Here is a 15,911-nt window from a genome sequence, read left to right as displayed (position 1 = left end):
GAGATTGAAAAAAGAATCAGCCCCTCTATAAACCCTAGCCTCCCACTCCCAAATCCCACAATTCCACCTCTCTGCTCCTCTCCAGATGGAGCTTGAGCTGGCAAGGATCAGACAGCAGTAGGGACAGGCTGGCCTTGAAGGTTCCCCAAAGCTAATACTGAGAATAGTCACCCCCTCCCCAAACCCCCATCTCTTGGTGAGGACAGACAGTGGTTCCGCACCAAATGGTCAGAGCCCCCTTGGAAGCGGGGCACGTGCTCACAACAATGATACGAAGAAACAGGGCTCCAGCCCCCACCCCACCCCACCAGGAGGTGAACTGAGATTTCACAGAACAAACAAGAAAGTCACTGAGGGGGGCCCTCGGTGACCACCCCCAGGATGTTGTTATTGCTTTGGAGCGTGCTCTCTCCCTTTATAAAGGCTGTGCAGACACCAGAGGGTAGGCTCGGGCTGGGGGGCTCCGAGCCCTCTCTCCCTCTGTTTGGGACAGCCTGGCTCTGCCCCGTCTTTGAAAAGCTACCCCTGAACAACCAGAGCAGTGACGGCTGGAGAGAGAAGGCGCTCTCCTGGCTCAAAATATTCCAAATGGTGAGTAATAAACGAACAGCAGAGAAATCACACTGGTTAAAAAAAAACAAACAGGGGAGGGGCTGATTCCGGGCCTCAGATTAGAGGCCACCCAGAGCCCTGCTGCCTCCTGCCCCAGCCTTGGGATTCCACCCAGCACAATCCCAGGAAGCTCGGAAGAGCTCATCGATAAAAGAAAGGGGCATCTCTGTCTCCCCTTCCCAGTGCAGCATGGGAAGCTCTATGGAGGCGATATAACTCATCCGGGACTTTAAAGGCTCCCCAGGGCTTAAGGAGGCAGAGGGGAGGGGAGGGAAGGCTAGAGGAGGAGAGGGATTCCAGGTGGAAGAAATTGCCAGATCAATAGCCTAGAGTGAGGCCAAGGACAAGGCAGGGCTGAACACAGCTGGGCATCCTCGGTGGAAAATGACCTCCTCCAATGGAGCCCAGGCCTCTCCACCAAGGCCCACAACCCTCAGGAGTGCTTCACAAATAAAACCAGTACCAAGGATAAGACGTCAGAACATCTGAGTATAAGGGGCAGCTCCAGCTACAACCGGGTCAGAGGGGTGGGGAGGGAGGAGGAGGGGCGAGAAGAGGAAGAAGAAGGGCTGGCCTCCCATGAATCAGGCTCCAGGCTCAGACCCAGACCAGTGAGGAGACAGCCGCCTCCTGGAATGTTCTGGTGTGCCTCCTCTCTACCCATCCTGGAACTCTGTAAAGACTATATGCAAGCTAAGAAGAGGCCCCAGGGCTTGGAACGCTAACTCTACCCAGCTAACCTGGACTATGCCCTACACAGCAGGGACTGGGTAATGAGGGGTGGTGGGCTGCTGGGTGCCTCCCAGGGGAGGTGGCAGAAATGTGCTTCTATAAAGAGGGGCCAGCCTGTGTCCTCCCAGCATGCAAAAGGGCTTCCGTGGGCCTCGGGGAGGGCCGGGCCAGGAAGGCAGCTACCCAGGCTTGCTTGAGAAGGAATCTCCTGATTCTTACACTCATGAGCCAAGGTAGTTGAGGCAGGGGCAGTGGGTTCTGCCCTTAGTACAGGATGGTTTGTTTAAAAAGACTAAAATAGGGAAGCTCTGTTGCCTCCCCAGACCCCTAGCCTGGAGGCAGAGGGGTAGACAAGAAGACCTTTGACCTCACCCAACGAGGAAGGATTCTCCTATGTGGGAAACCCTTGCCTTGGCACCACTGGTCCCAACCCCAACTTTGCTTAGACTCCCTCTCCAATCCAGCGTCCCCAAATTCAGAGACGGTGAGCTCCCTGGACTTGGGGTTCTCGAAAATCAGGGTCCCGTGGCTCCTTCACCAAAACACAGACGACCCAGTTCTTTCCAGTCCATTTCCACACTATCTCGTTGCAATCCCACGGAGCTAGGCACCCTGGGGGTCTGTGCCAGGTCCAGGGCACCGCCTCCTCTCCTTTGGCCCCTGCTGGACCCCAATTCCTAGAGCCACCGGAAGAGGGGCAGGCAGGAAGGGACAGACAGATGGACTCGGACAGGCTGCGGCAAAGCTCCTTCCACGGGCAGGCGGAGGGAGGCCGAGCTCCTCGTCATGTGGGAGGCTCTGGACCCCCCGGAGCTGGCTCCGGATCCTTGCAAAGCTGCCCCATCAGCTCTGGGGCAGGAGTAGCTGCCTGAACCCGGTGCCGCAGGAAAGACACTTGCTGGTAATTGGCACCATGGAGATGGCCGCTGGGTTCTGGACTTGGCTCCGGGCAGCGAGCTTCCGAGGAGGCAAAAAGGGGGAGCAGTCGGACAGTGTCTGGGACAGGAGGATGGTATGCTCTGCCACCTCAGTCTTTCCTTTCTCCGGATTGCAGCCACATCCACCAGGTCAAGAACCGGCCAAGTCAAAAGTGCAGCCAATCCCGTTGGGAGAGGGAAGGTCTTAGGGGGTAGGAGGCAAAAAGGGGGTGAGGAGGGGCCCTGGGGGTCAGGTCTCCCCGTTCTGCTTCCCCACTGTAGGGGAGAACCCCATCCTCCTCTGTTCAATGTGCCCCTGGGCCTGGGGTCCCAGGTCGGGGCTGGGCATTCTCCAGGCCTTCTCGGGGAGCCCCTCCCCACCCCGGCCCTAAGATCGCTCGCCACAGGGGCCCACGGTGCTCTCGAGGGACAACTGGGACGCCTGCCGGAGCAGGGGGCCCGCGGCTGGGTCCACCATGGAGGAGGTGGGGAAGAGCTTGTACCAGCCCACGGCCAGGGTGGTCAAGTCCAGCTCCTCCAGTAGCACTCGGGCCACACCCATGAACTGCTTCCGCTCCATGCGCCCATAGTTCCCCCACACGATCACCTGCGGGGCGAGAGACACGGCGGTTCAAATCTTGCCATTCACGGGCCCAGAACCAGAACTCAGGTCACCCTCATGCCCACTTCACCTCTGAGTCCTGTAGATGCTCCCGCCTTAAAATTGCTCAAGCCTGGGGTGCCTGGGGGAGCTCAGTCGGTTAAGCATCCGACTTCAGCTCAGGTCATGATCTCAGGGTTCATGAGTTTGAGCCCCGCGTCGGGCTCTGTGCTGACAGCTCAGAGCCTGGAGCCTGCTTCGGATTCTGTGTCTCCCTCTCTCTCTCTCTCTGCCCCTTCCCCACCTGCACGCTCTTTCTCTCAAGAATAAACAGACATCTAACTCTCTCCCATCTAACTCTCTCCATTCCACCCTCCACACCCTCCACCTCCTCCACCTTTGAAGCTGAGCCTTGAGGGCTGGCCCTACAATGTGAGTCCCCTGCCTGGTACCCTCCCCCTGCAATCCCCACCAGGCCCTCTGCTTCCAGATTCTCAGAAACCCCCCATGAGAAACAAAACAAAGTTTTAAAAGTGGCTGATGGATGTGTGGTATACAAGCTAGCCTCCTTCCTTTTTCCAACAGACTCTTTTCTGTAGTGCCTGCCCCATTTCTTGGTCACCACTCTCCCTTGGAGCAGCTAGTCGGGTGGTTTCTGTGGCTGCAGGACCCTCATTTGCTCTTCTGGAGCTCAGGGTATAACTCTGTCCCCTTTGGGGTTAGCCCACAAAGGTGGGCTGGCTCAGTCACTCCGTGGAGCCCGCTGACTCTAATGCACAGCCTCTGGGGTCAGACACAGGTGGGTTCAAATCCCAGTCCTGGCTGGGTGGTTTGGGTTAAGTCATCCAACCTCACGGGCTCTCAGAGTGGTTTCTAAGTGAAATTATCCCCAGTTTCCCTCGCAGGCAAGGATCAAAGGAGTGGACGTCCAAGCTCACTATGAACTGTCAGCTGCTTCTCGAGCACACAGGGCAAGATGACAACAGCGTGAGCCACTACTGCATACGGTGTTGGACGCTGCTCCAAGGCTCCACTGGCCTTAGATTCAACCCTCCCAACAACCCTACAAAATGTTTTGATTTCACAGCTGTTTCAACTGAGCCTCAGAGAAGTTCAATCATGTGCCTGAGATGGTTCACCTGACCAGTCTTCGATGCTCCTTGGGCAGCTGATCAGAAGTCCGCCGCTGGTGCATGGATGGATTCATTTTAAACTGGGGTTATGGGCTGAACTGTGTTCCCCCAAAATTCATACTGAAGCCCTAACCCCCAAGAATGTGACTGTATTTGGGAAGAGAGTCAAATGAGGCCACGATCCCATCCGACTGGTATAAGAAGAGGAGATTAGGACACGAAGAGAGCGAGAGAGCAGGGACGCGTGTGCACGAAAGCAAAAAGACCACGTGAGGACACAGGGAGAAGGTGGCCTTTGCAAGCCAAGTAGAGAGGACTTGGAAGAAATGGAACCTACGATACCTTGAGCTTGAGCTTCTAGCCTCCAGGACCGCGAGAAATACATTTCTATTGTGTAAACTCTCCAATCTGTGGTACTTTGTTACGGCGGCCCTAGCAAACTATTACAACTGGCATTCGGATCTCGCTCACGGGGCTGGTGGGTCTGTCCTGCTGTGACATCAGTCAGAGAGCTCACCAGCAAGGACCCCACTCAGATTTCTGTTTCCCCATCCCCTCCACATCCCAGACAGGGATGTTCTGTGGAGCTTCTCCAAAGATGCTCAGGCCAGAATGCTCTAGCTTTGTCTACTGGACCAGATCTGGCCCATAGATGTTTTAAGTTGCATGTGAATGCCTCTAGACTAGAAGAGTTCTCCCAAACTTTTTTTGACTAGTTTATACAGTAAGACATTTACATCATCACCCAGTGCATACAGGGGACTCCCAATTGAAGAAAGTCAGATAAGACCTGCCTAACTAAGAATGATCAATGTTTTCTTTCCTATTCTATTCTGTTAAACAAACAAACGAACAAACTTGTTGAGATTCGCTAAACGGATTTCACAGCTCGCTGATGGGTCTTAACCCTCAGGTTGAAAAATTCTGCCCTAGATAGGCCCTGGGCTTCCCAGTCTGGCCAAAGTCCCACTGTCTTGGCAAATTTGTAACACGCTGGCCCCACCCTCATTTGCTTTGCCTGCTCTGGTTAAAAGCAAAAAACTGAGGTACAAGCCAGAGGTGCCCAAGTGGTGACTCCAAGGCAGTGGGCATACGGTTCCTGCAGGCATCCAACCTGGGCCCTGCCAACACCCACGATGGGCAGCTATTTCTAGCTTAATGCCTGAGTCACCATTAGCACCCCCCTGATGGCCAGGGAACCAAACACCTCTCTGGATCCTCAACAGCTCCCAGTCTATTATCTTGTGCTCCAGGCCAAGCCCCCGGCTTCCAGAGGCTGTTCTGATAATGATTAATAATAACAAGAAGAACAATGGTGGCAGGCACTTGTGGGGCACTTACCATGGGCCGACCCTGCATTTTTCTTGCACAAGGCACCCATTTCGCTGTCACAATGTTATCTGTAGGTACTGTGAGCACCCCCATCTTATGCCCATCTTACAATAAAGAAGCTGAGGGTCAGAAAGGAACTTGTTCAAAATTGAATTGTGGAGCTCAGATCAACCACAGTGCCCTCCTTCCTCCAGGTGAGGCCCTCCAGAGACACCCCCCACGCCGGGGTGCCCCCTCTCTCCCTCTGGAACTGCATACACAGACCTCCGGGCCCCTCACCTGCAGGACTTTGCCCTGGGGACTCTCAGGAAACAGCAGCACCTGGTTATACAGCGGGTCCAGCGACTTGCGAGCAACTTTGGTCTTCTTCTTGGCAATGCAGACGCCGTTCTCCAGCAAGTAGGCCTTGATGTAGGCCGCTGAGGACAGAGACCGGCGGGATGAGTTCGAATCTGGCCCTCAAATGGTGGGCAAATGGCACAGTAGGGGGAGGCTCCCCACCCACTGCTGGGGGCCAGATGGCCTCATGGGGTTTGGGGAGGCAGCTGCAGGGGTAAGTGTGGTGGTAGGTGTGAGTGACAGGGTGCAGCTGGGGTTGGGTGGGGCCTACTCCCCCTCCTTGGGTGATTCTACCTGCCCCCTCCCTGCCTTTGCTCACTCTGTACTTACCTGTTTCCTCCCTTAGTCCCCGATTTGCTCACCCCTTCCCTGGCTTACCCCTTCATCACTGACACATTCACTCAATAAATGTTTGCTAAGCACCTACTTACTGTGCGCCAAGCACCTAGGCATGGGGGTATAGCCATAAACAGGTAAGATGGTCCTTGTCCTCCAGAAGCTCAAACCAGTGGGGAAGACCAGTAAGGTCAACTGACAATCTCCAGTGGTTCTCAGAACAAACTCAAAACCACTACTCCCATGTGAGTCACTGGAGTTGGGACAAGGGAGTCCCCTGTAGTCGGGCCCAATTTTCTCTCTTCTAGACCCAGAAACCCCTCAGGGCCTCCCCGCCGACCTCCACCCCTGCCTTGTAGAAGGAAGGGCAGCCCCACACCTGGCAGTGTCTTGGAGCCTGGCTTGGCCGTCAGTCCCCGAGCCTGGATGATGTCCACTTCCAGCTGGCCATTCCGCTCCTGCAAGCCGATCTCCACGTCCCCTGCAAGGGGCCCCAAAGCACGGGACTGGGAAGTGGCTTAGAAGCTCGCCCAGGGGCTCAGCCTCTCGTCTCTACTTAGGGATGAAGCCCCCCCCCCTTCTCCTGCTCCCACCCAAAACAAGACCAGAAACCACTCCAACATGAGGCTCTGCTGAGCCTGTGGGTGCAGACTAGGCTCTAGGCTGGGTGCTCGGTGGATGGAGCCAAGCGGGATGGGGACAAGGGGGAGAACGAGGGCTTGTGGTGCCCCCCGTCAGGAATAGGTCTTGGGGCACTCACCCATCGGCGTGGTGGCCAGGGTCTGGCGGCCCACGAACTGCGCTGGCCCCATGCTGCCGAGGAAGTCACTGAACTGCGCGTCTGACGCCAGGCAAACTCCCCCATAGTTAAGGCTGCAAGAAGAAAAAAATGAGACAAAAACTAATGTTCCCAGGGGCTGACTGAGGACTCTGATGACTCAGGCAGTCACCTCCAGAACCTCCCTCATCCATGGGGATTCTGTCCACATCCATCACCCGGCCTCAGGCAGACCTCTGTCCTGTCTCTCCTTACTTCTTTCTATCTTCATGGCCCTCAAATCTCTACTTCGACTCCAAAATTCTAGGGCTTAGCATTTGTGTCCTGTACCATCCCCCCGCCTCTCCTCACCAACCCTCAGGTTCCACCTCCATGAAACAGGTGTGACCCTATCTGCCTCCCGAGGTGGTCGTAAGAAGCATGGGAGGTGATGCTGGTCAGTGCCCGGCTCCCATGGTTTAGTGCCACAACACTGGTCCCGAGACCAGCAGCATGGCCCAGGAGCTAATGAGGAACAAACCTGCACCGCACTCTACTCCGACCTGCTGAATCCATCTGCCTTTTAATGAGAGCCCCAGTAGACTCGTTGACACCTGACAACTCGAGACACACGGGACCAGGGGCTCGGCCTCGGAGGTCTGCCTTGGTTGCCGGTGCTCCAAGTTCACTGCGCCCTGTCTGTTGGGAATGAGACCTCAGATCTCCTTTGAAAAGCCCCTCCCCAAGGAACCAATTCCCCTGGAGTGGAGCAGAGCAGGTTCGAGAGTCTGGGCGTGAGCTCCGCCTGGCCAATCAGCACATTCCTTCCCTTGGCTGTTTACTGGCTCAGAGACCTGCACGTGGCCCAATTCAGCCCACAAGAATCTGGTTAGGAGGCTTTCGACTGTGGGGAGTGAGAAGCTCTTTTTTCCCACCAGGCTTGAGCCTGAGACAGAAGACTGGAGCCATTGGCAGCTATCTTGCCGCCATCTGGGGTCCGCGAAGGAAGCCACCATACAGGTGGCATCGCACAAGCTCCTGGATCAAGTTCTGCCTAACGCAGGATACTTCACCTCTTCCGTGGTTACATAAGTCAATAACGACTATTATTATTACAAATTATTACCTTTTTGCTTACGCCAATTTTAGCTAGTTTTTCCTCTCTCATCTCCGAAGTGGGAATAATAGTGTTCCCATTTCCTAGGTGTGAGATGAAGCACTGAGTACCATGCCTGACGTACCCTGTCACCTTCAGGAGCAAAGCGCGGGCAACCCACTTCCCCATGTGACCCTCGCTCCGACCCCAGGATGTTGGTTCTTCATTTCACCACCATTATTCAGGTGAGGAAGCCCAGGTCCTGCTTGGCCTAGAGCCACGGAGCTCACAGGGCAGTCAGCACTTGACTACAACACTTCTGATGCCAATCCCCGGTGACTTCCCACCTGGGCAGGTCCCGAGGATAATAGTGAACTTTTAACAAGTGCCCACTGTGTGCCAGGTTTCACAGCAGCGGCCAGGGCGGTCTCTGAGCAGGAGGAGGAAAGCACCTTGGGGCCTGGAGGGTACTGCATGCTTGGTTCGCTGCACAGAGAGCAGACTCTCCAAAGCTCCCCCCCTTGGGAAACCTGCTGGGCTCTCAGCCTTGAAGGAGCAGGAAGAGCTTCCAAGGAAGGTGGGGTTTTGAGATCCACCCTGCACGGGTGCCCCTTCCTGCTTCTGAACCACTCAGCCCACTAGTCTGTCTTTCCCGAGGGACGAGACCCTGTACACTGAGACCCCACCGTCTTGCTGGGGAAATGCATTGCTCCTGAAGAAATGTCCTAAAGAAGACAGTATCACAAGACACACCCAGTCCCCTGCCCACCCACTTCGGGTTGGGTACCTCAGTACCAAGGGCTTATTACTATGTGCCAGCACCCTTCCAGGCTCCAGGGCTTATTCAAGTCTTGTCCTCACGGGCCATATATTCTGGTGTGACTCATGCAGATTCTAGTGAAGCAGGTATGATTTTATTTAGCTAACATTAAGGACACTGAGGTTCAGCGCAGGAAAGCCACCTGCCCGAGTCACACAGTGAGAGGCTGGGAGAGGCAGGATTTGAACCTACATCTGCGGGTGGAAGACACACACTTAGCTCACTGCCACAGCACACGATAACCTCCCCTTGTCCAGGATTGGCCCCAGTACATGGAGTGGACTCCTGGAAGCCCGGTATGTGTTTGTTTCTTTCTTTCTTTAAAAAATTTTTTTTAAATTTTTATTTATTTTTGAGAGAGACAGAGACAGAATGGGAGTGGGGTTAGGGGCAGAGAGAGAGGGAGACACAGAATCCGAAGCAGGTTCCAGGCTCCAAGCCGTCAGCACAGAGCCCGACGCAGGGCTCGAACTCACAAACCGTGAGATCATGACCTGAGCCAAAGTCAGACGTTCAACCAACTGAGCCACCCAGGTGCCCCTTTTCTTTCTTTCTTTTTCTTTCTTTCTTTCTTTCTTTCTTTCTTTCTTTCTTTCTTTCTTTCTTTTTCTTTCTTTCTTTTTAACATTCTTTTAAATATTTTCTTTTTGACACAGAGAGAGAGAGAGAGAGAGAGAGGGGGGGGGGGGGAGAGAGAGAATGCAGGGGAGAGGGGCAGAAGGAGAGAGAAAGAAAGAATCCCAAGCAGGCTCCACGTCCAGCACAGGGCCCGACACTGGGCTCAATCCCACAACCCTGGGATCGTGACCTGAGCCAAAATCAGAGTTGGACGCTCAATCAACTGAGCCCCCCATGTGCCCCAGTATGCATTTCTGAGTGCGGTGAATGTTGTTCTCATCTCTTCCTCCCGGACAGACAGCTCAATCCATTGCTCAGCCTTGTAACCAAGTGTGGCCAATGTCAGCTGAAGGGATACAGGCCACTTCCAGGCCTAACCTATAAAAACCTCCCACATGCCATTTGTCCTGTGCCAGTCTAAGCCTATCGGTAGTAATGCCAAAGGCTAGAAATGCCTGGGGCACTCACCAGGAGCCGTGAGCTTCCCACAGACATCTCCCCTCTCCAAACCAATGTAACGACTGGACCAACCCTTGTGGTTCTTATTATGATTGCACGATGCCCTTCAGCCATCAACCACCAGGAAACTTTGAAAAAATAAAGGCTTATAACCCACAAGACCTGGAAAACCACACAGCACACATGGGGTCTACACAGCAACATCATGGGAAGGGGGGCACGAGACAGTGCACAGACCAGGGGTTCTGCCTTTATTGAGTTCACGGGTGGGGGCCTAGGGTCTCAGGGCATGCTCTTTATTGGTGAATTTAAAACACAAGAGTGGGCATTTAAAGAATGGGAAGAGAACAGACAAGTAGCCCAAATAGTTACTGAAATCAACCAAGATCTCTAAATCAACCCAAATCTCTAAAACAAAAGAACCTCAGTTTTCGGGGGAGGGGGAGCTGGCCTGGCTCTTTGTGTGGCTGGCAATTTGTTTGCCTCTTTAAAATGAATGCCTTAGCAATCAAAGCATAAGTCAGACTCCTGCATGACAAAAATAAAACAAAAACAAAAACAAAAAACTGTCAGGGCTCACAGGACACCATCTCACACCCATTAAAATGGCTACTATCAAAAACAAAATAAAATTAAGAAAACAAAATAACAAGTGTTGGCAAGGATGTGGAGAAATTGGAACCCGTTGCACTGTTGGTGGGAATGTAAAATGGTACAGCCGCTATGTAAAACAGGATGGCAGTTCCTCAAAAAAATTAAAAATAGAATTACCATATGATCCAACAATTCCACTTCTGGGCATATGCCAAAAAAAGTGAAAGCAGGGCTTCTGAGACACATTTGTACACCCATGTTCATAGAAGCATCGTTTGCAACACTCCGAAGGTGTCCATCGATGGAGGAACGGTCTGTACATACAATGGAATATTATTCCGCCCGAACAAGGAAAGAAGCTGTGACACATTTTACAACAGGGCTGAACCTTGAAGACGTTACACTGAATGAAATCAGCCAGTCACAAGAGGATAAGCACTATATGATTCCAATACAAGAGGTATTAGGGCAAATTCAGAGACAGAACGATGGTCGCCAGGGGCTGGGGGGGAGGGGAGAATGAACAGTTAATGTTTTATGGGTCAGAGTTCACTTTAACAAGATGTAGAGTTCTGGGGGCGGATGGCAGTGATGGGTGCACAGCAGTGTGACTGTACTTAACGCCACTGACCCACACACTTGAAATCTGTTTCGGTGAGGGATGAAGGGGAGGGGGAGCCCCCGGCTTCCAGCTGTGGAGTGAGTAAGTCACCGGGATGAAAGGCACAGCATAGGGCCTTCAGTCAGTGATACCGTAACAGCGTAACAGCGCTGCTGTATGGGAACAGATGGTACCGATGTATCACCATGTTGCACACCTGAACTAATGTAACATTGTGTCAATTATACTTCAGAAAAACCCCCAACTGTTATGATGGTAAATTGGCATCATGTGTATTTTACCACAATTAGAAAAAAAAAAAACCACATATGATCTTCTCTCTCTCCCCTCCCCCCCACATCAGAAGCCCTAAGAAAAAGGGAGCCTGGGCCCAACGACCAGAAACACCAGCATTGAAATTTGCATGAACAAGAAACAAACGTTTGCATGAAGTCACTGATTAAAGAGTCTGGTTATGGCAACTGGCACTGCTTAAACAAATACAGTGACCTTGACCCCTGACCAAAGCTGATAGATCCACGGCTTAGACATCTGACCCAAGCTCAGTCAAACAAAAACTCCCTCTGGGAAACAAGACAGAGAAGCCCAGGGACTGAAAGTCCTGAGAACCGAGCCCCGTGTGTAGCCCTCACCAGGAGCCCCAAACTAGCCCCCCAATCCAGGCTGCCCAAGCTCTGCCCTCGACCGTGTGAGACACCTGAGTGGCATGACAGTACCTTCTGTTTTTACTTAAGCTATTGGCAGGGTTGATGGCAGGATAATTTGACATTGTAGCCTGAGTGTTTTTCCTTTTCGTGATTTCCTACCATCCCTCCACCTTCTTCCATTCAGGCAGGAGCCTCAGACAAGTGATGACCCAGTAGAAGGCAGACAATAAGCGTATTCTTGGCTGTTGAGTTTCAAATCCAAGAAGAAACAGAAGGATGTGCGCAAACCACGCGGTCCTGCACCACCACCCCCAGTAAACAAACAAACAACTCCCCAGCCTGAGAGAGCAGAGGGAGTCAGGGAGGACGAGAGGGTCCGCGGGTAAGATCTGGGTTCCTGGGCTGGGCTGGTGGTGCTGAGCGATGACCAAAAAACCCTACACAGGCCTGGAGAATCTGAAAGCAGAGGGGCCTTGTGCCTATTCTTCCTACTGGGTGGAGCTGAGAAACGAACATGACGCTTTGCAGAAATGGCTGCCTGGTGTCTTGTCAAGTGAACCTGTGTCTGAGGCTGTGTGTGTCCCTCCATGCTGGAGAGAAGCATATGTTCCTGCTGTACCCAAGAGAGGGCCAAACCAAAACAGAGGCAGAGGAGTACTGAATCCAAGCAGTCCGGCTTCTGAATCTATTATCTCAGCAATTATGCAACAGCCTCATGGAGAAAGTATGGGGGAAACTTAAATATCTAGGGATAGAAATGTGTACCTATTATTCTTGCAAAGATCCTTAATTCATAGCACCAAAGCTAAGACCCAGACTTCCTCACAACTGAGGACATGGGCCTTCCTCCACAGCCCTCTTTTCCAACCCATGCTCCTGGCCATCTGTGGGGTCCAGGCTCCATTCTGTAAGGAGGGTCCGGGCTCCAAAAGCCCAAGAAGCAGCGGTGCCTCTTGGGTTCCAAGTCACCGTAGGGCCCAGCCTCCCAGGCAGAGCGAGGCTTCTGCAGCCTGAAATTGAAAGTTCCCTCCAACATCATCATCGTCTGCTCCTCAGTTCCTGATGGGATTGTGAACAGACAATGGGGAACTGGCAGGCCTGGTAATTAGCAGTAATTGTTTATAATATCTGGGCGGCTGCCTGATTTCCCATCCCAGGGTGCCTCGCCAGCTGCCAAGGAACCAGGCAGACGCCCCAGAAACCCTGAATGGGTTATCACATCCTCCACGGGGCTGGAGGACGGAAGAAGCAAGTGGTGACGGGTCCCTGCTGGCCTGAGGACCAACTGTATCAGGGACCCCACTCCACCTCGGGTTCTTCCCTGGAAGAGGATAAAAGGCAGGGGACACAAAGTCAGAGCTGGTTCTACTCACTGGTCACCTGTCTGCTGTGTGATCTCCGGCAAGCGGCTGGTGTCTCTGTGCTTGAATCTTCTCATCTGCACTCAGGACCGCACCTACCTACCTCTTGGACAGTGTGCGGCCATTCCTTTGGCAGGTGCCTGTGCTGTATCCATTTTAAATGCTTCAAAAATCTCTGCTCATAGGAGCCACTCTCAAGGGGGTGGGAAAGAGCCTGCTGAGATAAATAACATACACATGCTACTACTTAGACCATGCCTGTATGCAGTAGGAACTCAGTAAATGTTCACTGCCAAACCTTTCAGCTGGTCTAAACCTTGGAAAGTATGGTGGCTAAGACTGGACTTTGGCATAATACAGACCTTGGATTCCAGTGCTGTGCAACCTGGGGTGAGTTTTGTAACTTCTCTGAGCTGCTATTTCTTCATCTATGAAATGCAGATCAACTATAATCGCCTTACTGAGTTGCTGGGGAGAGTCAGTGAGGTAACACAAGCAAGGTGCTCAGTACAGGACCTGACAACACAGTATGTGCTGAGTGAATAAAATCTGGTCCCTGCTGCCTGGCCTGGGAGAACCTCTTCTCCCTCTTCATGGCATTTTCATGGCACTTCTGAGTCCCAGCCTGTCTGGAAGTGTAGCATCTGGAGGCCTGAGACCAAGCCCAGGCCATCTAGGGGGTAGTGGGGGATGGGGGGAGGGCTGCGGTAGCTGGTTTCTCCTGGGGACACATGTGAGCCACGCGGGTGCAGGCACAGGCCTGAAACAGGATTACAATCCGTGTTCCACTGGGCTTTTATTTTTGTGTTAATGGTGAAATAAGATTGCCTGCATTTCAACTCTCATTAGTTTTGTTTGGGGAGCTGAAACCCATTTGTCTTTTATTATTAACCTTTGAGCTCAGTTTGGACCCTGGATTTTCTGTGCTCTTGACAGTTCGAGAAGTAATTGGGTTATGTGGGGAGTGACTCTTCTCTTTTCCAGATGGATCACCTGTCTCAGTTGCATCCGAAATTAAAAGGCTGCACAGCCCTCCTGGTGATTATGGGTTATGTGCTTCTGAAAGGTCTTAGTAGTTTATGGGTTCTCTTCCATTCACTGTCTGCCCCCCTGTTTCCACCCATCCATCTACCCTCCCACAGACTGGTGAGCCTACACTACAGCCAGTTCTGCTGTAACACAGAATATACATTCCTGAAAATCACTCTGCAGTGCAAAATGCTTCAATAAAAAATCAGCTTATGGGGAAAACAGGGTTAATTAAGGGCACAACACCCAAATACTACATCAGTATCACATCCACAAAAAGAAAAAAAAAAAAGACAGGAACATGGTGAAAGTGGTAGCACAGTCTTTATACACATTAAAAGGTTAAGAAATGCATAAATACCAAAATAAATACAGCGCTTTACCTAGGAGATAACCTAAAGTCTGCTTGTGGAAACGAGTGTCAGAGGGATGGCAGCCGGTGAATTACTGTGCCTGGCGGAGCAGGGCTTTCTGAAGTGGGACGCCGGGTGTGGACAGAACACCAGCCAGGAGCTGTGGGAAGCAGGGAGCTGCTGGCCGTGTGTCTTATGTATTCCCGTGTAGGGGCAGTTTTCTGCGTTCCCCTAGTGTGTCCCATGGATGAAACGCACCTGAGCAAAGGCGAAATCTGTACTGCACTCAAATTATTCCCTAATACTTCAACTGTGTTGGAACAAATTCATGTTTTCAAAACAAGCGTTGTAGCAGAATTGACTGTATGCAAGGACACACAGAATCCGCAATCCCCACTCTGGCTTCTCAAGTATTCAAGACATTTCCAAACCTGCCCCCAAGCACATGAGTGCAGCTCACAGGCATGAAGCCAGGGATTTGATTCACATATCAAATAGATAACCGAAGGGGAAACCAAGGCACAGAAATGTTACATAACCCAACCAAGATCACTCTGCTAGGAAGTGGCAGTCTGACTGCAGAGTGCATCTTCTTAACCACTCTGCTGTGCTACCTCTGTGTGCCCCGAGGAAACCTTCACCTTGATCAGAGCAGAGCACAGGGGCTTGCACTGCAAGCCCTGGGGTCAAGCAGGCCTGCATTTGAATCCTGAACCCCCCCCCCCCATCCACTAGCTGTAGAGACACATTCTTCACCTCTCAGAAAGCCTGGGTTTCCTTTTTGGTGAAGCAGGAAAAAACCATAGGATACCCCTCAGTGCTGTTGTAAGTACCAAATGACATAAACCCAGAGCCAAATCTGGCACAGTCAAATGTTCCATAAATACTAGTGCTTATAAAGCAGAACAAAACATGTCCCCCTGTCTCCTAGCCCACAGCCATATCCATTGCTGGTTTGTCCTTCAGGCACAATGACTCTGTTAAATAGCAGAAGTGGGGAAGAGAAAGGGGGTTCCAACCACCCACCAGGTCTCCTGGGCCTTTGGTGACTAGGGAAACAGCCTTGGCAAAATGTGACCCTGAGCCCAGGTGCAGTGGCCATGCCATCAGCTCACAGTCTGCTCTCCAGGGCTCTGGGCACAGTGATCCAGACACCCAGGGAGCTGGATGTTGATGACCCAGACGCCTTAGAACAATGCGGGACACAGGGAAGGAGCAGGAGGGGCTCTGGGAGCCAGCTTTGAGAGCTTCTGGGCCCCGGAGAGGATGCCGGGCCCCTGATTCTGAGTGATGGAGGCTGGGGAGGTGCAGGAAGGAGTGAAATGTGGGTGTGCTTCTGCCCACAGTACCTATCCACTATCTACCAAAATGTGCTAAATATCACCTGTAGGGCAATGCTGGGCAGGCACTGAACTCAGATAGACACACGTGTGACAATTATGACAGAGTGGAGGGTGCTGTGGTGGGGGAGATCAGGCTGTGGAAGCCGCTGAGACAGCCAGAGGCATGGCAGACCTCGATGTTCCGCCTCCCCTGCCCACACCCGGGGCAGA

The 15,911-nt window shown here is 52.5% G+C and overlaps 1 protein-coding gene across 2 annotated transcripts in view; it reads right to left on the bottom strand.

Annotated features, from left to right (window-relative positions):
* Positions 1–389: 389 nt before the first annotated feature.
* The window catches only part of RIMS4 (regulating synaptic membrane exocytosis 4), a 61,710-nt gene continuing 46,188 nt past the window's right edge, over positions 390–15,911 (bottom strand). For both annotated transcript variants that reach the window (XM_042980323.1, XM_042980324.1), the window contains exons 3-6: positions 6,763–6,875; positions 6,382–6,483; positions 5,607–5,746; positions 390–2,868 (exon numbers count right to left, since the gene is read on the bottom strand). In XM_042980323.1, coding sequence (XP_042836257.1) covers positions 2,650–2,868; positions 5,607–5,746; positions 6,382–6,483; positions 6,763–6,875 — 574 coding nt within the window. In that variant the 3' untranslated portion in view covers positions 390–2,649. The remainder of the gene's footprint in view (positions 2,869–5,606; positions 5,747–6,381; positions 6,484–6,762; positions 6,876–15,911) is intronic.

Source organism: Panthera tigris, chromosome A3, assembly GCF_018350195.1.
Source record: "Panthera tigris isolate Pti1 chromosome A3, P.tigris_Pti1_mat1.1, whole genome shotgun sequence".
Classification (NCBI taxonomy): Eukaryota; Metazoa; Chordata; class Mammalia; order Carnivora; family Felidae; genus Panthera; species Panthera tigris.
This window is presented reverse-complemented; position numbering and strand designations above follow the sequence as displayed.